General features: G+C 45.4%; 1 protein-coding gene across 3 annotated transcripts; it reads right to left on the bottom strand.

Annotated features, from left to right (window-relative positions):
• Positions 1-126: 126 nt before the first annotated feature.
• Positions 127-27,793, bottom strand: XPNPEP2 (X-prolyl aminopeptidase 2). 3 transcript variants are annotated; one of them, XM_016152759.2, is made up of 21 exons: positions 27,534-27,793; positions 26,061-26,134; positions 24,419-24,529; positions 23,250-23,313; positions 22,132-22,236; positions 21,788-21,874; positions 20,778-20,924; positions 17,990-18,091; positions 17,229-17,310; positions 16,793-16,988; positions 15,919-16,008; positions 14,286-14,395; positions 13,500-13,577; positions 12,285-12,356; positions 10,170-10,230; positions 8,646-8,715; positions 8,033-8,137; positions 7,545-7,604; positions 6,955-7,031; positions 4,432-4,521; positions 127-3,838 (listed from the first exon to the last, which is right to left on the bottom strand). In XM_016152759.2, exons 1-21 carry the CDS (start codon positions 27,580-27,582, stop codon positions 3,653-3,655), a joined length of 2,016 nt encoding a protein of 671 aa, XP_016008245.1. In that variant the 5' UTR covers positions 27,583-27,793; the 3' UTR covers positions 127-3,652. The 3 variants fall into 3 exon arrangements, with proteins under 3 accessions (XP_016008245.1, XP_016008244.1, XP_016008246.1); XM_016152758.2 differs by having other exon boundaries at positions 6,955-7,049; positions 27,534-27,775; XM_016152760.2 differs by lacking the exon at positions 15,919-16,008 and having other exon boundaries at positions 6,955-7,049; positions 27,534-27,777.

Raw genomic sequence — 27,793 nt, 5'->3', positions numbered from 1 at the left:
ACAGAAGCACACAGTGAAAGCCAGGGAGGAGGCAGAACAGAGCTGAGTCACGATTCTGGGGATTTAATCCTACCTCTGGCCCTTGTGACCTTGGGCAAATCCCTTCCTATTTCTTGGTTGCTGTTGATGTTTCTCTATCTGTACACTGAAGGGACTAAACCTTCCTTTTGTTTGTTTGTTTAGTCATGGAGCTACTAGTCAGGACTGGCTATAGAATTTGCAGGGCCCTGTGCAAAAAGGAAATGTGGATCCCCTTGTTAAAAATTATTAGAAATTTCAAGACAGTGACAGCAGAGCATTAAATTAAGTGTGGGCCCTTCTAAGCACAAGGCTCTGTGTGACTGCCTAGGTGGATGACTCATGAAACTGACTTGCAAACTACCTCCAATACAATTCGATGAGAAGTCCATATGAGCTGCTTTTGGCTAGAGCTCTTTCTGTGACAGCCCTTGTGGCATTTATGAGGAAGTTTGGGCTCTAGGGAGCATAGCTGGAAAAACACAAATTGAATACTTACTCAAAAGTCTGTCTAGCTTTGATGATTTATATATAAAATTTGGGTCCCAAACCTTTTCCTTACCTATCTCCAAAGATGAGGCAACTGCCGAAGTCACGTAGGATAAATAATAGCATTATCATCTCTTGCCCGTGTGGCTACCTGGTTTACAGGGTATTGTCACATCTAGATTTTATGGGCCTTTCATTGTAACCTCATGAGGCAGGTGGTACAGGTCATTTACAGGAAGAATAACTGAAGACCAGAGAGGTGAAAGGATTTGCCCAAAGTCACACAGCTGGCACAACTGGTACTAGAACCCTGGAATCATAACTACTAGGAAAAGGGGCTTTTCCACATGGCCTACTCCACAGTGGCAATCAGTAAGCAAAGATTTTTAATTTTTTAAAGCCCCATCCTCCAGCATAATGGACCAGAGCCCAAGGTGGCATTTATCTATCTTCAGTTCACAGTGATGTCTCAAATGCATCCTCATGTATTAGCCATGTTGTGTGTGCTCTGGATGTTTCTTTGCTTGATCCAGAGGGCAGCCCTTGAAGCAGGGCAATCATTGCACTGGCCATCTGGGGCTTAGGAAGGGAGGAGAGAGAGTGACTACAGTCATCTCTGTAGCCATGTGTCTGAGGCAGGGTTTCTAAATTCTAAGATGATGGATTGGAAGGGACAGTTAAGTTATGGGGAGGAGACAAGGCAGAGCACTAGGTCTTGCAATGAAGGGAGGAAAGGGGGTCATGCGAGCCACCTTGGGCTGAAAGGCTTATGAGCGGGTCTTGGTCAGGCACCTAGGGCCTTCCTGAACCCCAGGAAGAAGTGTTGGGGCCTAAAAGTAAAGGCCTGGGTAGGAAGGACCTGGGGAAGCAGTATAGTCTGGGGTCTGTATAAGTTGGTTCTGAGTCCCAGCTTACCAGCTGTGTGATCTTGGTTGAGCCTGTTTTTTCTCCATAAAATAGTATGAGCCATATCATTTGCTCTTTTCTGGGAGTGAGTTCTAGAGTCAACTGACTGGTTCAAATTCTGCTTTTAAAATTTCCTTTATGAGTGACCTTGAGTGAGTTGATTAATCTTTATGAGCCTCTCTGGTAAAATGGGAACAATAAAAGCTCCTTCTCATAGGTCGTGGGGACTAAGTGAGAAAATGCAATAATGTACACTTAAACACTTACTAAAAGGGTATATCTCATATTTAGTGTTGTTACCATAATAAAATTAAAAAAAAATTAAAAGAATGCATGTAAACCTCAGTGTACTGTACATACTAAACACTCAGTAGATAGTAGTGATGATGATGATGATGATGATGATGATGATGATAATGGTTATGCCTTTAATTATATTATTAGTAGCTGTTTTCGTGGGGTGAACATGTAAGGGAGCAAATGACTCAGCTAACCGAGGCCCACTGTTGACTGCTAGAGGCCCTCAATGAGGATGGCTCAGAACTGTGGCCTTTGGATGCAAGCATCAGTGGTGATAACTGTCACAGGCCACACTGAGACTCGGCAAACTAGGTCTGGTAGTCCCAGGCCAGGGGACTCCTCTGCCTGGTGCCTGTGCCCAGCACCCTGCCCCAGAGACTTGGTTCTCTCCAACTTCTGACTGCTCCTCTGAGCAAAGGTGGTGACCCCAGCTCTTGGATCATATTTGACAAATATGCCAGTGTGGGGCTCCCTCCATCCCCTCCACAAGGCTCCATGACCTTTAGCACAGGAGATGGTTGGCTGGGTGTGTCATCCATGTGAATATAAGAACACTAGCACACGTACATATACACATGCTCACAGGCACATTTTCAAGCACATGTGTTCCACAACCAAGCTTCTGGGAGCCTCACAGCCCTGCCCCCACCTCACCCTCTCCCCTTTCTCCCCCACCACAAAAGCCACAGGTAACAACAGTCCCCAGCAACACAGCAGACACGATGCAAAACACAGAGGCAGGCTTCGTTGCCAGGCTGTTTTAAGCATCTAGCAGGATGTGAGCCCAGGTGGCTAACGGCTGGGTTGACTGGAGAAAACTCTTTCCTCCTAATAACAGTGAGCTCAATGAGTAAGGAGGGGCCCGGGAGGTAGGCTAAGGGATTCTGCATGGTGGTAAAATGTAAAAGAACTGAACTGCTGGCCAATTCTGTTCTTACTATGCCCCAACCAAACACTGTGTGTCCTTGGGCAGGTCCCACCCTGTCTGGAACTCAGTTTTCCTATCTGTAAAATGGGAAACCAGACACTGGCTATACAGATTAATGTTCACCCAAGGATGCTGGAGCATTTAACAGTATTGTCACTGTGGGTGCACTTTGGAAAGTTAAAAGGGCTCCCACGTGCTAGGGAATCTGGGGTAATCATTTGGCATTGTTGTTCAGGCTGTTTCCAAGTTCTGGTAAGGCCATATTCCTGAGGGCTCCTTGTATTCCCTCCTATCCCATGGCCAAATTCCTATAGCTTAACTCCTATCGTGTCACTTGGCATAGAGCCCACCCAGGGTTGAGTAATGACGGGTTCACATGTTGGTTGGGGTGCTGGTGTACATACTCTTTCCTTGGTTGGTCTCCCTGACCTTGGGGTGGCAGTGTACAACCAGAGTACTCAGCTGCCCTCCCTTCCTCTCCCTCTACAGGCAAAGCAAGGAGCTTAGAGGTATCTCTTGTTCCTTCAGCCTATGGGCAGAAGCCAGGAGGCCATTGTAGGACCAGGGACAGGAGAGGGTGGCCACAGGCAGCCTTAAGGGCATGGGGCAAGGAGTCGGAAGGCAGTGCGAGTGGGAACAGCTCTGGTTATATCAGCAGGTAGTGATAGGGTAGGGTTTTCTCAGGGCCATTGAATCCCTAGGGGTAAGGCACTGCCTTATATTTTTTTTTTTTCAGGGGATGGATGGGGGGCAGCAGCAACAGGCTCTGCCACATTATAGGTTAAGCCTATATTGTAGAAATAGCTGGCTCTCCTATCCCCGGGCTGGGGTTTGGGAACCATTGTGAGGTGTATTAGCCCAGAGGGGGCGTGCCTTAGGCTTGGTCCTGGAGAAGGAGGCTGAGAGCAAAGGTTTCAAGGTAATGAGCTAGTAAGAGGTCTTGAGGCATGGGTGGTACAGCGTGAGGGAAACTGTCAGAGTCAAGAGGGGAGTCCTGGGCCTCTAGACACCCTAGCTGAGGATGACAAGAGTGGAGACTGCCAACAGAGAGAACAAGGAGGTGATGTGTGGGGCCTTTGCGGACAGGGGTTCTGTGTGCTGCTGCAGCCATGCTAACTCCTCCAGCAGCTGGCGCCGCTGCAGCTCTGGGCCCACCTTCTCTCGGATGGTTTGGTAGTAGTGGTTCAGGTACTGGAGCTGCAAAGGGTAAGAGGGATGAGGGTTTCCTCAGGGTAAACTTCTAAGAGGTAAGGTCTTGGTGCCATCCAGTCCCCTACTGTGGTAGTTCATCTTCCCATAAGGACCCATAGATCCCCAGCCATCATCGGGCCACAGGCCTCCTCTGGAGCTTTTCAGAGGTACTTTCCCACAGTGGCTGTTTAATGTCATAGTGACTTTCATGGGGTGGATGGGGGAAGTGGGTTTCAGGACCAGGGATGAGAGTAAGTAGAGCAGGCATTAGCATTCCATTTTATAGAAGAGGGGCCTGTGGCCCAGAGAGGGGAAGGGATTAATGGCAGAGTCCAGAGACCCAGTCTCAAACTCCCCAGGAATTTACTACCTGGGGTTGGGGCAGCTGGTCTGCCTGGAGAGTTCTAGAAGTTCTTTCTGATGAGTGGGAGATGAATACCCCATGTAGGCCTCCAGGTGCCTTCAGTGTGGACCCTCCCAGAGGGGAAGGGGCCAAGGTCTTGGGGTAGAGAAAGTAGAGGTGAGAAAGGCTCAGGGTGGAGGAAAGGGCAGGCAGTGGTTCAGAAGCTGAAGGGCAGATAGTGCTGAGAGGCACTCACCTGCTCAGGGGACAGCAGGTTGACATCAATGAGGTTCTTGTCATAGGGTACCAAGGACACCACTTCAAAGGTCAGGTAGGTCCCTGGGTACTGGGAGGCCACAGGGAAGGTGGGAAAGCAGGAAGTGAACAAGGAGGAAGAGCTAGGCTGAAGGAAGGGCTGGAACACTCCACCAAGAAGCCACAGGGACAGAAACTGACCCTTGTCAGACCTAAGACTCAGGGTAGGCCTGAGCCTCCCACAGTGCCCTTGGCCACCCACTTCTCTACCACTTAGTGCCCTGCCTTTGGTGCTTCCCTCCTGGATCCTAAATTTAGACTTAGGTCTGCATTTCTCAAAGTGTTTACATGCACACAGTGCCTAGCGAGCTTGTTAAATGCGTAGATTCTGGGGCCTATCGCCCAGAGCACTAGAATAAGACTCTCTAGGGCAGAGCTGAGAACCTACATTTAAATAACTTTAAGATAAGTGTTAGGTTTTTCTAGCTATCTAATCTCTATTTGTATCTATATATCTTTATCTATCCATATTTCTATCTATGTATATATCGATGGATCTATCTATAGAGATAAGTATAAAGAAGAAAAAATAGCCTAGAGAGCTCTTGCATGTTTGTGCTTAAAAAATTCAAACTACAAAAAGATATCCAATAAAAATGAAAGTCTCCCTGACTGTTTTCCTTCCTGAAAACATTTAGGCACATATAAATGTATATATTTTAAAAATTCATGCAAAAATGATTCTATCATACACTCTTCTGCACATTTTCTCCCCCACACCATCTCAATAGTAAACCTAGAAGAACATTCCATATTAGCATAGAGAGATACATCTCATTTTTAAAAAGAGTTATGTAAATTCCATAGTATGTGGATGATGATATATTAAACCAGTAATGCATATTTAGGCTGTTTTCACTCTTTAAATTTCTGCCATTGATACTACAATCATCATTGTATATCTTGGTGACCTTTTGGAACTATATCCAGAAGATATATTTCTGGCAGAAGGAATGCTGATAACAAAAGACACAGGCATTTTAAAAAGAATTTTAAAAGATATTGTAAAACTGCTCTCCAGAAAGTTTGTACCAATTTGTACTTCTCCCAGCAGTTTATGGGAGTGCCTGTTTCCTCACAAACTCACCAGCACTGGGTATCATCAAAGTTTCTCATTTTTGTCGATTGGATAGGTGAAGCATGGTATTCTATTGTTTCGATCTGTATTTATTTAAGAATTAAGTTGAGCATATTTTCACATTTATGGACCATCTATCTGTGTTGATCTTAGTAACCTGTTTCTTCATGTCCTTTGCCTGTTTTTTCTGTTTTCCCTATTTTTGTCTTATTGATTTGTAAAAGCTCATGGTAAAAGTACATCCACCTTTTCTTTGACATATGTGCTGTATTTGTCATACATCTTTTGACTATTTATGGTATTGTTTCTATATAGACATCTTTTTATTGTAGTTAGATCTTTTTCTTCATGGCTTCTGGGTCTTGCATAGAGAGTCCCTTTTCCACTATAGAAGTATAAATGAATTCATATAGGTTTTCTTCTAGATCTTTTATGGTTTCACGTTTAAACCTTGGTCCATTCGGGATTTTATTTTGGTGTAATAATGAAGTTTTTAGCTTAATCCCTAGACCCAAATTAGTCATTTGTTCTCCCTTCCATTTAATAAACTATCTCTCTCTTCTTTACTGCTTTGAAATGCCTGCTCTATTGTAAACTAAATTCTCATTTCATTTATAGATATTAGAGGGTCTATTCCTGGACTACTTCTTATGTTCTACTGTTATATCTGTCTCTGCCATCTCCAGTGTCAAAATGTTTTAGTTATGGTAGCTTCATATCTAAAAGGGCTAGTTTCCCTTATTGCTCTCCTCTGCCCCCGAATTTTCATAGCTATGTAGCTATCTTTACATGTTTATTTTTAGAAATAAACTTTACTATCATTTTGTGAAGTTATAAAAGCACCAGTTATTACTGCTGAAATTGAGGTTGGCTTGTATGTATAGATTAACTTAGGGAGAAATGACCTCATCATAATATTGAGGCTTCTTTCCAGAGAGTATAATTAAGTTAAATCTTTTTTTTTAATGTCCTTCAGTAGAGATTTTCTCCATGTAAGTCTTTTTGAGTTTGTATCTAAGTATTTTATTTTGTTGGTTGCCATTATACAGAATCTTTACTTCTAACAAGCTCCCCTAGTGGTTATTATATTCACTGAAAACCAATAATTTAGGGCAAGAATACTGATTCATTTGGTCTGGAGTAAGACCTGGGCATTGACATTAAAAAAAAAAACTCTCCAGATGATTCTAATATTCTAATGTGCAAACAGGTTTGAGAAACTCTGATTTATGAATTTTTTCTGGTTCTAAGGAAGACTCTAAATAAATTCATGTCCACACATTCAGATTCCCCTCTCCATTGGCTTTCCTTATACCTCCATGCACACACAGCCCAAATTTACTGCCATGTTGTTCAAACCTCCAACCCATCTCAGTGGTGCTTTACCTTGGTCTTTGCTTCTACCACGAGGGCCACATCTTCAAGACGAATCCCAAATTCTCCATCTTGATAGTAACCAGGTTCTGGGAGACACAGAGGTGCTGATGGCATTAAGCGGGGGAAGGATGCGAGCTTGCACTTTCTGCACTAATTGAGGAGTAGCTAAAGAACACGGATACCTGGTTGCCCTCGGCTGGTGACTGGGACAGACTCATCACTTGTTAGATGCTCTTTGGCTACCCATAGGCAACCTTCCAAGCTTCAGCTCCCTCATCCTCCCTTGTAGCCCAGTAGGGAAGACTTCAGGGCTCACTTGGGTCCTGGATCTCCCTGTCTGCCACTGTCCTGTTACCCTAGCATTTGATAGGGGACTCTGGAGTTTGAATGTATACCAGAAACCAGCTCCCAAGGGCAAAATAAGCATATGGGCTGAAGGGGTCTGCGGTTAGGGTGGGACAACCCATTTGTGGCTGGGGTTGGGGAGGTGAGGGAGGGCAACGGTGGGGCCCAGGTATATCTGTGCCTGTTATACTTCCTAGACTACAGTCCTGGACTAGTTTTAAGGTGGAGAGGGAAGTGCAGCTCAAGAGTCATACCGATAGAAGTGAACATGCCCTTGCCCATGGTAATGCTGCTGGACTGGAATCCCACTGGCCCTGGAAAGGGAGATGTAGGCATGGTATGAGCTCTCCTATACTTACCAGCTTGGAAACTAGTAGACTCTGGGGAACAGCAGGTAACTGAGGACCCCTGGGTGTTTCTAGCAGCATTTGTCCACCACATCATTGTCTACCTGGCATTGGTAAAGTCGAGATTGGCTCTGGCTTTTATTTATGCAGAGTCTATGTCAGTCAGCCATTAGGCATTGACCTGCTACTCCTCTCTCTGGGGCCCTTCCAGATGCCAGGGAGGCATCAGGAGTGTCCAGCTGCCAGCATTTCTCACTTACCCTGTGGACCATCACCTCCCCAACCTTGGATGAGTCACTGCATCTCTGAGGGTTTCAGTCATTTCCATAACTGTGAAAAGCTCTATCACCTTCAGAAGAGGGAGGACCCCAGGGGAGTATTGAAGAAACACCTACACTCGTGCACACACAAGAAGTTGCCAATCCCATGGCCCGTCCCATGACCATAATTGAGCCCGACATTCCACAAGGCTCTGCGGGCAAAGGCTTCTATCACTCGTCCTGGAAGAGAGATGGCCCCTAGTTAGTCAGCTGGAACCCAGACTGTTTGCCTTGATCCTTCTTGCTTTCTTGTTTCAGAGCCAATTACCAGGTTGGTAATTGTGGAGAGGGACCCCTGAGAGGCAGGTAAGCATGCACTATCTTTAACACACCTTATCTATTACCTGGATTGATGACTCTACTATAATTCTTCTCCATCCATCAAGGCAGCTACTTCTTCCAGGAATCCTCACATGACTGCTGCAGCCCACACTAACCTCCCCCACCTCTGAGTTACCCTTAGATTAGGAGACAGGAAGCCTGGGTTCAAGGCCCGGCTCTCCCACAAACCCTCTATGTAACCTTGGACAAATCGCTTTCCCTTTCTGGGCTGGATTTTCTTATCTATACAATATATGGGATGATGATACAATCCCTTCCCCACTAACCATCCCCCCAAGGGTGGTGGTTCGGGTCTAGTGAAATCAGAGCCTAAGATTCTGGGTCTAGCCTGCTCTCCAAAACCCACCTGATATAGCAGCAGGAAAGACGAGTCTGGATAGATCGATATTTCCTATCAGGACGCGGGTATATGCCTCCTGATGGGGAGAGGTAGAAGTAATGTGGCACACAAGAGAGGACTACTGGGAGTTTCCAGCTGTTTGGCCTGTGTATGTAGAGGTGTGTGGATCCAAGTCTGTGTATACACAGGTGTGTGGACCCAGGTCTGTGTGGAGAGTGTTGTGGGGGGGAGGTGCATACTCATGAGTGGTCACCCAGGTTCTGGAAGATGGCCAGAGGAGGCTGAGGGGACCCTGCCCAAAGCTGGGGCTTGGTTCACTTTGGTTGGTCTACTGGAATGCTTGTAGGTGGTGGTAAGCTGAGGCTGTGACAACAGGGTCTTGGGAGGCAAACTCCCTGGGCTGGAATTCTGACTTAGCCACCCATAAATTTTGAGACTTGAGCAATGAACTTTAACCTCTCTGTGCCTCAGTTTTCTCACCTGTAATGGGACAATGACAGTACCAGCTCATAATGTTCCTGGGAGGAGTAGGTAGACTTATGCATGTAAGGTGCTCCGAACAGAGCAAATACTCAAATTGAAGACAGCACTCTTAGTGCCATTGACATGATTATCCTTTAGTTTTCTTAAGGCCTTAAGTTTGGGTCGTGGTCTGATAATATGACAAGTCAGCCTTACTTAGTCAGGGCTGTTACCTTGCGGAAAGAGAAAGGAACGTGGGCTGACACTAGCCTCTTTTTCTGCTTTTTCTGGTCACTTCCTGTAGTGATGTGGTGTGGTGAGTCCCCTTCACACACACACACACACACACACACACACACACACACACACACACAGACGAGCTTGTCATCCTGGGCACAATAGCTTGGGGCGGCAGACTCAACCTGTTAAACTGTGAACTCCTTGAGGCCTGACCAGTGCTGTTTTTTTCTCTTTCCAGCATAATGTATGAGCCACAGTCAGCTTGCTGAATGCATGAATGCAGCTCCCTGCTTCCTACCTTCCCCAGAAACCCCCTAGCACACATAGATGAATTCCCAACCTTTGAATCACACAGACCAGCCCTCACTATTTCCTGAAAACCTCCAACTCCTTTCTACCTCAGAGACTCTGCTTGTGCCATTTCTCCTCCTGGAATGTCTTACTTTCTCCTTTCTGCTGAACACGGCTAGGCACACAGACAGCACAAAATAAATATTTGTTCATTGATTTACTGAAATGGGATGAAAATAAGCTTGGGCACATCTAAAAGGATGCCATTCACTTCATGGTTATGTACTAATTTCAATGAGAGCACACAGGTGGACGCACAGATTGTGGAGTTCTGTTGCTGGCCTGAGACATCTCTGGGGAAGTAGCCGAAGACATTGGGTTTGCTGGCACTAACTTGCTGTGTGACCATGGGCAAACCACTTAACCTCTTTGGGCCTCAGTATTAGCCTTTGTAAAATGAAAAGGTTCTTATTGGGGTGATTTTTTGGGTGCCCCTTGAATGAGGGTGGATAGGGGAAATCTGGGTCCAATGCTTACCTTTTGGAAAGCAGAGGGGGTGCCCCAGTGGACTGTTCTGGTGATGTCTGTGGTTCCGTCCCTGTGGAGAAGGGGAATCAACATGTCCAGCTCTGCTAACACCTATGCGTAGGGATCATGGCCATGTGCTTTCTGTGTGTTTTCCACTGGGGTTTGAGCAGCAGGGCTGGGCTGGGGCGAGGTAAGTGTGAAAGGAAGAAGATGGCTGCCATCATCAAATGCCTATCTTTAGCATCTATGCATGAAGGGGCTCTGCAAAACTATCAAGTTCAAATCACTATGCTGTTGGGCAATCCTGATTTCGTACAAATATATTCCACCTTCATCATGCCCCACCACCCCTGTCGTCAAATTTGGCTGTTTTGTAAACCTAGATTTGTTTGGATCAGGCTGGCTCTAAAGAAGTCTTCTTCTAGGCTTTCTGAGAGGTGGGAAGCGATTGTCTCATTTTTACGGATGGGGAAACTGAGGTCTAGAAAAGTCATAACACTCACACATTCAGACAGTTATTTACCATCTATAGAACACTTTTGGCAGCTCCCTGAGAAGGACGATAGAGCAGGACTCATTAACTCCATTTCACAGATGAGGCAGCTAAAGCCAGAGGCTCTCTTCCTCTCTGAGCTTTAGTGAAGCCAGGCCTGCAGCAAGTTCTTCCTCTCCACAGTTCTCTCCATTGTAAACATGGATTCGACCCAGAAATTTACTCAAGAGTCCCGGTGAACCAAAGCCAGAAGCCAAAAAGTCTGACTTCCAACCACCAGCTATAGCTGTTCCCTCAGGATGGCCCATGTGGCTACTCTTGGGGGAGAAGGAAGGGGAAGAGAGAAATGATCCCAGGGCCTTGGGGACTCCTCCTTGGGAGCAGATCACAGGGTGTAACAAGCTTCTTTAGAAGGAGAGAAGAGGAAGTGAGGTGACATTTCCCCGAACTCACCCTGCTCTGGGTGCACCCCAATCCAGCAACACCCCACAAATTGACTTCTCTTTTGCAAACTGGCCATCTCTAGTACACACAGAGCCACACTGATGACTAGGAAAGGCTGCTAGGCTGAGGGCTTGCCTCATTGGCTCCCAGAGCTGCACTCAGAACATGCAAAGCACATTTGTCATTAGCACATTCACCGTTGCCACAAGATATAGGATAGCAAACTGTTTGAGACTACTCCTTACTCCTTCATAAGTTCTGGCACCCCTACCTTTCTCCCACTCTAAGCTTCCCATAGTTCACTTGCTTCCTAGATGAGAAGGGGAAATTTTCAAGTTCTTCTTAGCTTGGTTCCTATGTGAATGATTGATCACAAATTTAGAAGGAATGAGGTTAGCCTATTCTACGTGACCATCATATCCGGGTGTTCAGGGTAACACATCTAAAGGGATACCATTAACTTCATGGTTTTATAATAATTTTAATGAGAGCACACAGGTGGACACATAGATTGTGGAGTCCTGGTGCAGGGAGACAGCACTCTCTTACAAAGAGTAGTCTCTAAATGTGGTTGTGCATGTGCTCAGAACAGCATGCACACATATCTACTCAGAGACACATACCCATGCTGATGGGTGTGCCCTGTCCCAACTGCTCTGAGTGTCCCCTGAGGCTGTTTCTCTCACCTACCTGTCACTTTTAGAGGGTGGATCCTGCCCCCATCCCCAACCCAACATGTTCACTTTACCCAAGCAGTGGTGAGGGCAGGGTTGGGGAGAGGGCTAAATAAGATGCATGGTGCTAGTGGTGTGTAGGCTGTGTCCAAGGTGTGCATGAGTGGGTGGGAATATGGGTGCAGTGTTCACGCAGCCAGGCAGGGCTGCTGAGCATGGCTGTTCAGATTGTGTAATAATATACCATCTTAAAAAAACGTTTTATTTGCGCAAAGGGAGTCTTTTCCTGATTCTCACCTAGGTACTACATGGGCAGCCCCACTATTTTGGCCTGTTTCCCACTGTGCAGACACCCCACCCCCAAGTGTAAAAATGGGAGAGATGCACAGGCTCATTCAATGTAGGCCTCTTCATTCTCAGATAAAGAATCCACACCCAGGAAGAAAAATCTTTGGCCAGCCCAGAGTGTTTGAGCTGAGACAGCCAGGCCAGGGCAGGGTGGGGACTACATACCAGTATTGTCCCCCAGAATCCAGCAGGTACATCTCATCTGAGGACAGCTTGCGGTGAAACTCCTTGGTCGGGCTAGGAAGGAGAGACACTGAGAAAAGGAACAGCTTAACCCTGTGCTGGTTGGAGTGGGAGTCCTTGTTGAAAGCCGAGGAACTTCCCTGTCTCACCCCTGGGTGTTGGGCTTTTCAGGTCGACTCTTTTGGAGAAGTCATTATGTCCCAAAGGGCCCTGGGAGAGTACTCAGCCTCTGACACTAAAGTCCTGAGGGTGCATCTGTTTATCCTGTACTTCATGAGCAAGGCCCTGATCCTCAGGAAGGAATGAAAGGAAAGAACCCAGAATGTGGGTGTTGGGAGAGCCTTAGAGAGCACCCAGTGCAGCCATCTCCTTTTATATTAGGAGAAATATGCCTGCAGAGGTCAAGGGGCTTACATGAAGCCACATGGTAAAGCCAGAAGGGAGCTGGGCCTGGACCCAAATTGTTTGGTTCAGTGCTCCTCCTCTAACTTTCTGCTGCCTCTGAGAGCAGAGGGCCCTGAGAAGCCAGGGTGCAGGTAGGGTGAGTACCTGAGGATGGGTCTGGAGAGCAAGCTTTGGTAAGGCCGAAGAGTTCCTATCCTGCTACTCTCTAGTAGACTGAGCCAAGTCTTGGGAGATACCAGGGGAGAGAATTCTGGGATAGGCCAGGCCAGCCCTTAGAGGGTATCTGTCTGACCTCTCCCTGCTATGTCCATGCCAGGTTGAAGTATCTAGTCAGCTTGGCCCCTCGAATTTCATCAGGTGTTTGCTTTCTATGGAGTCAAACATCTGGCCAGCTTATATCTTGGGCTCACCTTAGTTGTTTTGGGCTGAATGAATGGGCCTTTCTCCTCATGTACTTGTGAGCTTTAAGAATTAACTATTATAAATAACTTATAGGACACCAAGGAAAAGCATTCAGCAGCAGCCCTTCCTCCCTTACAGATCCCTCAGCCCTAAGAGCTCACAAAACCCCAGCCTCATAGGGGAAAAGTGCTCAGGTCTTTTAATTCCAAGGAGACTCTCAAATCCCCTACTGGACTCTACTCCCTACCCACAGCCCTTATAGTGCTAAAGGACACACAGGTTAAATACGGACTCAGTTCCCAAAACATTCCTCCCTCCACCTCCACCCTCCCTGCACATATACTGGGATATCCTCCACATAGTCCTAGAAAATTCTTTCTCCTGAAGTACCTGTAGTGGGCCAGGGCAGCATTCAGACCACTAGCAGAGATGGTTTTGAAACTGGGTCCGGAGGAAAATTCTTCTTCCCTGAAAAGTACAAGACAGGAATGGTCAATGAATGGGCTCAGGGGCTAGGTTGGGCCCAAGATATCTACTAAGGGTAAATGAAGGTCATGGCTTCCTCTTTCTCAGCCAGACTATGCCAGCCCTGATTCCATCTTCCCAACCCCCAACATGCCAATTATAAAGCACTCAGGTCAGAGAAGGAAGCACTGTAGATATCAGTTATTCCTTCTTCATCTCCATTTTACAGAAGAGGAAATCAAGATCTGTATGACTCACAGTGTGTCTGCAGTATAGTAAGAGTGAAGAAACCCTCACCAGCCCCAAAGCAGCATCCTGCGTCTCAGACTGTCAGTCTGCCTACAGCATAAGTCAAGCATGCCCTCAGGATACCTCCTTCCTCAAATTGACATGCTCAAGTGGTCCAGGGGCCAACAGGCCTTAGCCAGCCTCCCCCAAGGAGAAGAGACTTGTGCCTGAAGCAGACACTAGAGGGCACTGTTGGGTTGTGGCCCTTGACGTCGTCCAGCTTTCCAAAAGGGCCAGATAATGCCATCCATTTCCTGCCCAACTTCGGAATCACCCAAGGACGTGCCACTCTTTGGTCCAGGGAGGCCCCCAAATGCAAATATGATATTTCTTTCCCCTACGTAAGGAGACCAAGTTCCCCTCACTGCCCCCACTTCCATATTAAAAGATAATCAGCCCCAAAATACAGCCATGGTTCTTCACCCTCGAAACTTATCTAGCAGCTCTGCTCCAGAGAATTCGTCCACTATGCCTTTTGGCACGTTCTTCTCCAGCCAGACCAAGTAGCGGATCATGGCCACGGCATCCCGCACCTGGAGTAGGGCAAGCGGAGAAGCTGGCTGAGGAGCAGTCTTCACCATGGCTCCCAGAAGACAAGATCAAGCAGCTGATCTGAGAGCTGAGCTTTAAGAATGAGAGGGTTTCACCAGCTATTTGATGATATTAAGGGATTCTTGTTAATGTTTATTTATTTGATCACAGTGTGATGATGTTTCAAAAAGAGTCCTTATCTTTTAGAGATACTTACTGATATGCTATCAGAAGAAAGGATACAATATTTGGGATTTGCTTTAAGGTCACCCAGCAGCAGAGGGTGCAGAGTGGAGATAATGAACATGGGCTTGCAGACAAAACAGGATTGGCCATGACTTGATGTTGGTTGAAACTGAGTGATGGTACATGGGGATCGTTATACTATTTTCTCTACCTTTATGTATGTTTAAAAATATCCATGAGAAGTTTTCTAAAATGAGGTGCTTTATCCTTATTTTAACAAGAATATCAAAGAGTGAGCCCTATTCTTGCCAGGGTGAAGAAATCATTATAGCAAACACTTATTTAACACTTGGAATGTGCCAGGCAGTGCTCAAAGCAATAATATATCATTTATTATAATAATCATATTTTATGTACAAGTATATATTTATATAATTTATATTATTATATTTTATATAATTATTATATATTTATATGTAGATATACATTATATGTATGTAAATGTATATACATACAACATACACATATTTATATGATATATAATTATATATTGATTACATATTATAATGGTATATTAAAATATTTAAACATATTAATCATTTATGAATATTTATTATATACAGTTAGCCATTCATATCCATAGGTTTTTTTATCCAAGGATTCAACCAACTATGGATCAAAAATATTAAACAAAAATCAGAAAGCTGATCCTTAAACAATACAGTATAACAACTATTCATACTACATTTACATTTAATTAGGTATTATAAGTAATCTAGAGATGATTTAAAAGTATACGAGATGATGTGCATAGATTATATGCAAATGCTATGCCATTTTACATAAGGAACTTGAGAATTTGCAGCTTTGGGTATCTGAAGAGATCTTGGAACCAATCCCCTCTGGATACTGAGGGACGACTCTATTATTTATATTATAATATATGTGTTTTATATATTGTATAATATATATTTATTTACATTTGCTATTTAATCTTCAAAACAGCCCTGTGCTATAGATTACTGTTACGATCTTGATTTTATAAATGAGTTAACTGAGGCCCAGAAAAGTGAATCGACTTGCCCAAGGCCACTCATCTAGGAGTTAAGTGGGGGAGCTGGGGTTTAAACTCAGACATCCCGTCTCCAGGGCTTGTGCTTTGAATCACTGTGCCATGGCTGGGACTAAGGGAATAAAGCACAGCTTGGTGCCCAGGGGTTCTGTGTCTACTTCTCTGTTTCACTGGCAAGGCTTCTTCAGGCTCTTCTCGCAGGGTGTCCTTTCTGAACCATCAGACTGGGAACTCTCAAATGTCTATTTTTCCTGCCCATGGACTTACATGGCTGGCCCTGAGGAGGGCCTGCTCCTTGTTGTTTTTCACCGCCTTGGTCACCATCACTGGGGAGTAGGTGTCTGCTACGAGTTTCTCCTGTCACAAGCAGAGAGGAAGCGTTCTGGGAGCCCCTTCCAGGGCACAGCAGTGTTTGAAAAGGATTGGCCGGGAAACCTGGCTGAGGGGAATCTTGCTGGTTCCTATGGTGGCAGCGACCTTTCCTTCTGTGCTTTCTGGCTATTCGGATCTTTCCTAGCCTTTCAAGTCCAGCTTAACCTTCCCTCCCTCCCTCCCTTTTTCCCTCCCTGTCCCTGGATCTTACCAGTGCTCGGGGGCCAAATCAGAGCTTGGCTCCTGCCAGTTAATAGGCTCTTCTGACAGTGTGAGTTTCCTGCACATATCATACTATCATCTGCCATTTATTGAGTGCCTGCTGTGTACCAGGCACTGGGTTCTCTACATGCACTATTTCTTCTAAAGTTCCTCAGAGAAATTTCTCTGAGGTTAGGATTCTCATCACTATTTTTCAGGTGAGGGAAAAGAGGCCCAGCTTAGCTAAGACAGTTGGCTAAGATTGCTGCACAGCCAGTTTGAGGCAATGCCAGAACTCAGTCTCAGATTTGGTGACCTCAAAGCCTCTCTGCTCTACTAGGCTGTACTCCCTCTAGCTTCTTTGATAATCGCTGAGCTCTCTGTGGACAGACATCCAGCTTCCTTTCTTCCTTTTCTCTCCAGAGAGGTCTAGAAGGGGATTCACCACACCTTTGTTGACTGACCATCTGCCTGAATGGCTGAGGGGCTGTGGCCCCACTTTAGGTGAGGCTTATCAGGGATGAAGGGGGTGCAGTGCCTGCTCTGGGCTGTAGCCTGGCAAACCCACCTTGGGTATCACTTTGTAGAGCCCATAGGTAGTATAGGTCATTCCGATCCAGATCCTCACAGCTCCTGAGGCATAGGCTTGGATGCTGTCATGGACTTGGCTATAATCTTCAAGTTGTACACACATGGAGCCAGTACAGCTGGAATTCAGATACTGCAGGGTCTCGGAGTTAAAGCGACTCTTGTTTACAAATAACCTAGGTAAAGAGGCAAGACCAGGAGGATTCCGAGGGTTTCTAAGGACAATGCAAAGGACCAGAGGCCCTCTGTTGCTGGAGGTCAAGGAGCCAAGCAGAGTAGATGGAAACAGGGGTCAAGAGATCAGGAAAAGCTCCAAGCTCATGGGAAGGCTGAATATTGGGATTGGGTAAATGGTGGGGCAGTAAGGAGTGGAAATTAGAGGAAGTTCACCATAGCCAGCCAAGGAAAAGCCATACCTGATGGAGGAGTCCGTGAGCAATGTATAGGAATAGAAGAAGGGATTATAAGGGATGTCACTGCTGCGAAGATTGAAGAGCCCTGGGAAAAACGATCAATGGATACTATTTATGAGGCTGAACTGCCTGAGGCCAGCACATCTGATGCCTCTGCCCCACTGTTTGCTTTGCTCCTCCCCTCAAAGATTTCCAGCAGCATACTTGAATCATCTACCCTTGTATGTTTCTTAGTCTTTCAGTGCGGGGTCTTTGGTGCATACATGAGAGCTATGGACCCTTTCTCCAAGAAAAATGTAAATACCCAGCAAGTAGTCAACACACAGTTTCAGTGAGGTCTCAGATTTTCTGAAGCCTAGAGCTGGGGTCAGATAAGAAGCTCTGAGCTACTATGGGAAAGAGCAGAGCCGCACTAGGGGCTAAAGCTTGGTATGTGAGTGCCCTGGGAAGGTGGTCAGACTGCTGAGAGGTGTTTACTCAGCCTCTTCCCCTTCTTGAGACTGAAGCCTTTGCTGCTGTGGTCAGGCCACTCTTCAGTGGCCTAGGGGCTGGCCCCAGCTTGCTCTGGGTTTCCTGGTTACCTTATTCAGCAGACATGATATCCTGCTCCCTCTCCATCTTAGTTCCCACAGGGCATGGCCGAGGAGCTCTCAGAGCCAATGGGTACCTTGTGATTGGGGGAGGAGTCCTGTCCTGCAGGGTCAAGGAGGCTTGAGGGTTGGGGGGACCCAGATGCCTACATGTGTCTGAAAATCTGTACTCACAGGCTGTCTCATCAAGTGCTGATAGAAGCAGAGCCGTTGGAGCCTTGTGGTGCTTCTGCATCTGGCTGCGGATGCTAGATACTTTCTCCTGCCAGGTGCTCCCTAGTAGCAAAGAAGCCGAAAGAAAGCCTAAGTGACATATCTTCTCTTTGACATTCTGTTCCATAGAGGGCTCCCTTGGGGAAACAGTTTTTCATTTCTTTAAAAGCAGTAGAACACTTTCTTCAAACAAACTCTTACTTGTGTAGTCATTAGACACATGGGCTCTGGGCCCAGACATGATATCCTGTCTAGGTTCAAATCTTGGCTCTGCCATTACTAGCTAGGTGGCCTTGGGCAGCTTTGTTAGCACCTCTGTGTCTTATTTTGCACATGTGTAAAATTAGAATGTATCATCATAATAGTGTCTACCTCAATAGGATTGTTACTGGGTTCAAATGAATTAATATTTTTAATGCACATAAGATGGTGTCTTGGGACATAGTAATTCTAGTATAACTTTCTGATCAATAAATATGCATGCAGAACAGAGATTAGGAGAGTAGCCCTGGTTGAAGGGAAAAGGGATAGTGGTGGGCCATGTTTAAGTCTCCTCTTTGCAGTAACCCTGGTGTTTAATAAGCCACAGGTCTGTGTCAAACATTTTGTTTACATTGCTTTAATTTTTACTTGACCCATTTTACAGATAATGAAATTGAGTCTTAGGGGAGGTAAAGTGACTAATCTAGCGTCTTATAGCTGGCAAGGGGTGGAGCTGAAATTTGAACATAGGTCTATTTGACTACATGGGCTTATACTCTTAATCTATATAGACACTGGACTATGTTGCTAACACTGTCAGTCTCCAAACCTGTCCTTAAACTCAGTATCAAAGAGCTATCTTTGCTGGGATGCTTGTATCCTGGTCCTAGGACTTTAGTTTTCATCTTTTGTTCCTGCTCCTTGCAATGCATGTAAAGAGTCTACCACCTCTAGGCAGGGCTAGGAATTTATGGGCAGAGTGTCATAAACATTAAGGATCCTAGTCGGGCTCAGAGATTAACATAAATAACTTAATATTGTTATAAAAACACTTTATGCCAACAGGTAAAATGATTCATCAAGAATAAAAACTTTGGGTATAATACTTCTTAAGGTTTATTTTATTTTATTGTGGTAAAATACACATACCATAAAATGTATCATTTTAACCATTTTAAAGTGCATAGTTAGGAGCTTTAAGAACATTCACAAGATTGTGCAACCATTATCACTATCTAATTCCAGAACATTTTCTTTTTCATCTTTCTCAAAGAACCCTATAACCCATAAGGAGTCAATTCTCATTCTTACCTTCCCCCAGCCCCTGGAAACCACTAATCTGCTTTCCCTCTCAGTAGATTTACCTCTGCTAAATATTCATACAAATAGCATCACACAATCTGGAGCATTCTCTGACTGGCTTCTTTTATTTTGAATTATTTCAAGGTTTATAGATGTGATATATTTTTTTGAGACGAGTGAAAGTAAATTTAAATTGTCTAATATAGAAATGTCTTTGTGTAACTAGCTGTTCATGTTTTTCCCCTTGCCCTTTCTGCTCTTTAAACCTCTGAGTTGCTAGAGAGAGTCTCTTTCAACTCTATAACCTTAGAGATTTAAGAACTCTGTTCTTGGGCTTCCAGGCCCAGTTCTGGTACAGGATAGCTCTTCCTTAAAGATTATCGGCCTGCAATGGCTCAGCTTCCCCTCACTTGTAGGAAGTGACAAAACTCACACAAACTATCTCTCAGTCCCTGGAAGGTTCTCCCCTCTATACCCTCCCCTTCCCGACATAACTGTGCTCTTCTTTATCTGAATGAGATGAGTTTTATTTTTGATTGAACAGTCTTGGATAGCAAGTTTCTTTACAAACTGTGTTGAGATGTAGAAAGAATCATTCTGCAAGTTACATCAGAACAGATAAAGAAAATTGGACACAATTTGAACTTGTTTCACAAGACCTGCTATTTTGACATTTCCCTCCTGCTTTTTTGACTCCTTCCCAAACAATAAGTGTGCATGGACTTGCATGAGGAAAGGAGTCTTTCAGATTGCTCAGTATTCCTAGGAATCCAAGTCCATTGGCTCATTTAGAATTCCCGGCAAGGTAGGGGCTGGTGGTGGCCAAGACAGTCATTCACAGTCAGGATTTTAGTTACTACTAATAAGAATCATAAAACATACTGTTCTTTTATGACGCATTTAGATGGTGTCAACAGGGTCAAGATTATTGATCTTTAAGTTTTGGGGGTTAGTGTACTTTCCTTTGTGGTCTAGCCAAAACTTGAACCCTAGTCTGTGCCACAGACTGACCCAGAGCTTATTTACTCTTTTTTGTCCACTATGGCCCAGCTAACCCCAGGCATCCTAAATCTAAATTCCTCATCACAGATGGCTGGAAGTCAAGGTTTGAATAATTCATTAGAAACTGGTCTCAAACATCAGATAAGCAATTGTCATATTTTTTTCTCTCTTTAAAAATGTGTGCTTTTTCACTTTTCTCTGACTCTCTTGTTTCCTTCCTTCCTGCTCCCTCTTGCTTCAAATCCTAACACTCATTATTTTAGCATTTTCTAAATATGGTCTGGGGACCTTTTGATTCAGACTCACTTTTGAGAAGGCCCGGGATTCCGCATTTTAAACAAGCATTCTGGACAATTTGGGTGTACACAAAAGTTCAAAAACCATTGCTTTGGTACCTGTTAAGGATAAATTTTCCAGCCAAAAGAACTACATACTGAGAAGGAGAAGTGGCTTACAGAATCACCTGTGAATGTTTCTTGCAGGACATAAATGGGCTGGCTTGGAGCTGGAGGCCTCTCTGACTCCCACACCAGGTCCACAAGGTTGGATATAATGGACACCAGCTCTCTGTCAGAGCCTCGGAAGGCCATCTCATAACTCTCCCAGGAGGCTGCAGAGACAGGAAGGAGTAACTTGTTCTTTGTCTATTTATATCTCAGGGAAAAATTGTGACTCAGGCAAAGTTAGTTCTTATCTGCTCTGCCTCCTGTTCTTCTCTGGCAGCCCCAGCTACCCAGAGCCTTTCCAATAAGTCTAGCCCTCCTGGGGCATGTCCTTCTTCTTTCCACTTTTAAGGCCTAATTGCCATGAGCTCACCCAATGCTGTCCGCAGCCCATTGGCTAAGCTCATTTTAAAGTGTCATTGGCTGTGGGGCCCTCTTTTTGTATTAACCATTTTAACTGAGCTTTAATACTGCAACCCAAAGGAATGGTTGATGTTCAGGCCATTAGAAAGGTTGTCAAAGAAGCAAGTTCCTAAGTGGGAGCCTTTCAGTACATATTTTCGAGGACTCCATCCTTGGGGGCAGGCTGGCCAGTCAGCTGAGATCCCAGAACTCAGGGAGCTATATTCCTTGGAGGTGAGGGAATTACGCTTTTTTAGTCAGAAGCCCTCTCACCTACTTTGACCCTTTCCAGAAGAGGGCTAGAGAAGCAATTCTAGTGCCCTAATTGGTAGAGTTCCAGGTGACTAGCGATGGTTCTTGGTTTAAGGACATCCTAGCCTGAGGCTTATAGGTTAGGTCTCTGCACTCATGACTTAAAAAATGCTATATTCATTCTCTTAAATATATTTTTATTATATAATCCATGATCACATTCTTATTGCAAATATTCTACAACCACAAGTTCAAATACTTTATCTTTAGAGTCACCCTGCTTCTCCTTCTATCAAGGTTCACTTCTTTACATCCCAGGGAACCTGAGTCACCTTCATTGCTGTGGACAAATGTAGGGACTTAAGGAAGAACTTACCAATGGAGAAGAGGAGAGGGTCAAAGCCCACATGCCCTCTAGCAGGAATCTCAGTGAGGAGCCAGTTGACAATGGGTGCAGTGCCAACTGAGAGGAAGACATGAAGGAATACGGGAGTCACCTCCAGGGCCAGCCCCAGGCCCTCCAGCCAGGTTTCTGTCTGTGATAGTCCTACCATGTATATTCTTCTTGATAGCATTCTCAAAGTTTAGGGATGATCTCAAATTTCCTCAGCTCTCCTAGGGACCCAGCATGGCCTTTCATGCATCACCTCACCTGTATGTCCTAAAACCTAGTCCAAGTTCCAGGGCTGGGGTGGGCGGGAATCCATGTAGTCCTTTTACCTTCTTTATGGAGCTCCCAGTTGCAGTCCATCTCCCGCTCAGCCTGGGTCCAGTAGCGACTGTCAGTCCAGAGACCTGCTTTCCCCATAGTTACTACTGCAGTTCCTGGGGAAGAACAGAGAAACGTGGAGGTGAGGGTAAAGGTGAAGGATGTGGTTTTAGTTAGTGCGTATGCAATACAGTTCTGGCTTTGAGAATGTTGCAGGGACCACTGGAAAGTTTGTCTCCTCCATAGGAAGGAAATTAGGCAGGAGATGTTAAAGAGCTTTGATGGAAGCCAGCAGAAAGGATGTCCTAGGTCAGGCATCTCTGTGTTGTGTTGAGGTTCTCTCTTAAGGTGACCATTAGGACTTTTGTCAGGAGAAGTGGGGCCTGCTTTTGGCAGTCCAAAAGGGTCAATGTGGCATGTAGGTGCTCTCAGGAAAGGTAGCGTAGTCGGTATCAAGACTCAGTGTCATACGAACGCTAAGCCAGGGTCTTAGCCAAGGACAGGCAAAGAAAATAAACCCAGCAACTTTGGTAAGGAGAAGGGCCCATGATGACTAAGGCAAGGCAGCTTGAAGCCCAGGGGAAGAATGTTTAAGGATTAGCAAGAGAAATTTGGATTTCATTCAAGGGGCCAGGATCAGGGTAGGAGGCCTCTTCGGAAACTGGGATGCCATAAAGGATTTCTACATTTGGCTACGTGAAGTGCTGTTGCCCCTTAAAGGACTGGCAAGGTAAAACTTTGTCCCCAAGTGAGCCTTTGCGTGAAGGAAATCAACAGGCTCCTAGTGGCTAGACATAGAAGTACTGACTATCTCAGAAAAGGAGCCCAGAGAGTGCTAAGCTGGGCCAGGCTGCAGCAGAGGCAGTGAGCATGGGAGGGACACCAAGAGGGCTATCTGCTTTATGCAGAAATTTGGCTGGACTGTGAGATGTGTACTCTGGGGGACCTGATTGGGCATCTGCCCTGGTGACCCTTTTCGGAGTGGTAGAGGGGAAGCAGAGAGTAGCAAGAAATTTCTGAACACTAGGTCCTGGGGTTCTTGACTGACAAGAACTAACCACACCAGGGAATCTGAGACCACCTCTGGGTTAGGCAACAGAAGCAATGAGGACAGGGTAATGACTGTCACCTGCAGACCCTGTAAAGCCTGTAATCCACGCAAGCCGCTTGTCATGTTCACCGATGTACTCACTCTAGGAATTCAACAATAGTATTGTTAGCCTTTTTCATGAAGTCAGACCCTACATGGAAGGCTCCCAACCACATCCCAGTTTGTTCTGGTCAGATTTAACCAGTCTTACAAGCCCAGGAATGCAGGGCTTCTCTTCCGGGATGCCATCTATAACTCCCTCTAGCTCTCATGATCTTCTCTTCCTTTGAAAATTGTATCTCTTGAAGTATAAAACCCAAAACCTAGTACTGGACTTGTCTACCTTGTCAGATGCAAATTATGTGCAGTCTGGGATCATGTCTTTTGGTTCTTCTTGGTTCTCCCCACCAGCTGTCCCTCCTCCCTAGTCTAGTAAGTACACTGACTACATCATAAGTAACTTCTGCATTATTATATTTTGATCCTCACAATCATTGGAGACATATTTCATTATTCCATCTCACAGAAGTTGAAATTGAAGTTCAGACACTTGTCCAAGGTTCTTAGTCTGTCTTAGCAGGTGGGAAAAGTAATTCAAGTAATCTTATTGACATTGAAAATTCCTTCTCTTCCAACTGTGTTGATGCTGGGAAGACAGATAGGGTAGAGGGGTCCAGTGGTGGGAAAGGGTGAGATGGGTGGACAGGAGCACTGCTTTGGGAAAAGCAGTTATTCAGACTATCTTGTTTCCTGTCTGCTTCTCTTCCCTCCGCCTATACCCCAAACTCATGTAGTCCAGGGTCTGGATAATTTCATTAGGTTATTGGAAGGGTTGAGCCAGGAGGGAGCTTAGCATTCTTTCTGTCCAATTCCTAGCCCATATTCTAACCTCCTGGGGCAGGGCTCCCTAAACATTCATGCTGGGTCTGCCATCTAGAAAGCAATCAAAATTGATTTGAAGTTGTATATAGTTTCATTGCCTGAAATCAAGGAGATTTGGCAATGTCTTCTTTCCTATGGAAAAGATTACATTCTTTTAGCTGTCCTAAACTCCCATGTCCAAGCTCCCCACTTCCTTCCCTTCACTTGTTAAATCTTTTCTTTGCCTTCATCTTCTGAGTATTAACAGCTTCCTATTTGTGGCCTGTTCTCATAGACCAACCTGAGGTAGTAGAGAGGGCAAGGGTGGAGGCAGAGCTGTCCCTTACCATGTGGGCATCCGTGTCTGGGATGATATAGGCAGAGAGATTGTGGGTGTGCATCTGCTGGCGGAGGGCTGTGAGCTTCTCTGTGGTATTGACCACAGTAACTGGAAGGTACTGACATGTGACAGGAAGACAAGACACACATATATACATATATTGTTTAGTGAAAATCGTGTCGAAGGAGCCACCAGCCTCTCCTTAGGCAGGGGTTGGGGTTGAGCATGCTGGGCCGGCATGGAAGGATGGGGGCAGCAGCTGATGTTATAAGTTAGTCTAGATTAAGGTTCCTGGGCTGACCAGAGATGGAGGTGTGGAAGAGCTTAGAGAGGGACCCTTTGTGACAGTAATGGCACCTGATTCTGGGATGAGGATGTGGGTGAGAGTTGTAGGGGAATGAATGTTGGCACTGGGCCAGGCCGGGTGTTGGGGAGTAGGGGAGATGGTCTCTCTTTGGATACCTTGGAGGTCGCACTGCCAATTTAGCAAATAAAAATACAGGATGCCCACTCAGTCACAGTTGAATTTCAGATAAACAACAAATAATGTTTTAGTATAAGTATGTCCCATGAACTATTTGGAGCATACTTATATAAAATGTTACACATTATCTGAAATTCAGATGTAACTTTTTGTCCTGTATTTCACTGGGCAACTTTACCTTGGGGAATTTTTCAAGTTTTCACTTACTGGTTTCAAATGGCAGAGGAGAGTGAATGAGTATCTCTCAGCAGTTTGGGACATTGTCCAGAAAGATCCCTTTAAGCCAAAATTTCTTTAAAGGCTGCTTTATCTTTACAATAAAAAGTGCGGGATTCTTTGTTTTGTTTTGTTTTGTTTTGCCTTCTACTCCACAATATATCTATGTTTATTTTAATGTAAAAGTAATGTGGCTGGAGACCACCCATCTGCCTGCCCCAGTGGTCTCATAAAGTTGACACTACAAGCACATGTACTCCTGAGATTTAGTGGATACTGGTAGGCCCACCATCTCTCACCTTCTGGCCTGCCCCTGCCTGGAGAAGCTCTTTTTCCCTATTCTGGTTGTAGAAAGAATCACTTTGATCTCCAGCCAGGGAGGGATGACCTTTTGGCTCCAATCTAGTGGGCTATCTTCAGGTCTTCACATCCAAAGCCTTCCTCTCTTGACCTTCTGTTGGCTCCTCTAGCTTTCTGACTTTCTATCTCCTTCCTTCTGTGTCTCCCTCTTCTCTGTTCCTCCGGAATTTTTGTTTCCTTTTCTCCCATTTTATTCCTGCCCTCTGCCTAGACTCAGCCAAAACTTAGCTAGGAGACTCCTGCCTTCCTTCTCCCCCTCCCTCCCCTTCTTCTAGTGGGGCTGCCTAGGCCCAAGACAGGACTATGGTAGATAACCTGCTGTGGGAATGGATGGGAGGGAAGGAGGGAGGTGGATATCATGCACCTGAGAATGTGCTGACAGTCCTGAAGGATGTTAATCAGAAACAGTGAGCCCAGAGTCCAGAAATCAGGAGGAAGGCTGATAAGAGCGAAAGGGTAACAACTGAGCCAATGGGGGTTGGGAAGAACAACGGAGCTGTGGAGTGGGGCAGGGGCGGGGAGGCTGGTGGTGGGGGAGTGGAGGTGGTGCTGGGATGGCCGCCAGGGTGGAGCCAAGTCAGGGTCTCACCTGAGGGCTGGATGAACAGTTTCTCACATCCTTTGTTTGTAGGTCCACTGGCTTTGGATTGCCCCAGGCACAAGCTAGAAACCAGGAGAAAAATCTAGGATCACTTAGAAATCAGATAATTCCTAGAGAGAGCAGGGACATGTTCCTCCAAACCTCTTCCTTATCCCTGCAGAGTCTCCATTCTTTGAAACACACGATACTGTCCAACTTGACTTGAGGATAAAAATAATCAAATTCTATAGAAAATCAGGCTGAATTGGATGGCACCCTGGGTCACAATCAAAGAAACCTGATTCATCAGCAAGTGTTTGCTACTTTCGGATGGGTTTTAGTACTCATTAAATCAATTTTTTCCCTTCTAATCTAATTTGGTCTCTTCAGGGTCTACTGAATGAGAAAGGTTGTTTGTGAATTGAATTTTTATAATCAAATTTTCTTTGAAATGTTCTAGAGGATCTCATTAAATAATTGCCCTGCCTTCATTTTACCTTTCTATAAATCTAATTATTTATATATTGGGTTTACTTAAATTCAAGACCCATTTGTACCATCTCTTATAATCTAAATCTCTACCTATCATTCCAGGTTAGTTTTAAAAATATAAGACAGACAATCACAGTCTGACATTGTCACCTGATGGGGAAAGGTGGGTTAGCATTAAAGAACTCCTACTATGTGCTTAGGAACTTGCTGCTGAATAAATGAGCATGGTCCTGCTGATAGAGAGCAAAGGGCAGGAAGGCTTCCTTAAAGCTGGAGTTGGAGAGGGTGTAGAGGATGTTGAGCTGAGCACTTAATTGTGACCAAAGAGGACAAATAGGGCACCATAAGTGTAACAAGGGCCAAACTTTTGTTAAGCTCCTCCAAGGCCTCTTCTCGATTAAGCCTTGACTTTGGCTTTCCATGTTCATTCTCTCCTTGCTGGGCCTGCATCACCCAGTCTTAGCAAGATTCTTGTCAGTTTAGAGAAATTCCCCTACCCTTAATATCTGATCACCCTTGATATCTAATCACCTTGGCCTGCTTTCAGTGAGAATCCCATTCAGTCGGTTTAGCAAGAATCTCCCTACCCTTGATGTCTCCTCTTAGGAAATTTCCATCCACCGATCCCCTCACTCTGATCATTGGCTATCTTTGCTGTACTCAGAATTGAAGCTGATCTTCCTCCCGTGTTGTGGTGCCCCTATTGCAATAGTCTTAAATAAATTCTTTCTCGCTCTTTTAACTGGTGCCAGAATCATATTTTTCTTTAACAGATAAGAATAGAAGAGTGCCAAACCAGACTTGACCTGAGCCTTGAGGGCCCCAAGGACTGGACCTGGGTTCCTCTTCCTCAAGACAGAGAGGGAGGCCAAGAGAAAAAGAGACAACCTGTGCCCAAGCCCTCACTGAGCCCAGAAGGGGAGGCCAGAGCTGATCTCCAGCTGGACCTGACCTACCAGGGAGGGGAGGAAGGGACAGGAATGCACTTACCACAGAGGAGGACAAGCCAGGGGCAGCAGGCCCAGGGAACCAAGGCCATGGAGTCTTCAGATGCTGGTGCTGGATGGAGGGAGGGATAGGGGAGAGTGGGCAGGCCTTTTCTTTCCTTGGCCTCTTCCTCCAGGCCTTTCTGGGGAAGATGCAGCCAGGGGATGGGGGGCTGGCTTTGGAAAGGAGGTGTCTGACTGGTGGATGGAGAGAACCCTTCTGATTTGTTGTTTCTGAGGTCTACAGGAGTCAGTGTAGGCAGA

Source organism: Rousettus aegyptiacus, unplaced genomic scaffold (assembly GCF_014176215.1).
Source record: "Rousettus aegyptiacus isolate mRouAeg1 unplaced genomic scaffold, mRouAeg1.p scaffold_m13_p_9, whole genome shotgun sequence".
Taxonomy (NCBI): Eukaryota; Metazoa; Chordata; class Mammalia; order Chiroptera; family Pteropodidae; genus Rousettus; species Rousettus aegyptiacus.
The sequence above is the reverse complement of the archived record's forward strand: the minus strand, read 5'-3'. Positions and strand labels throughout refer to the sequence as shown.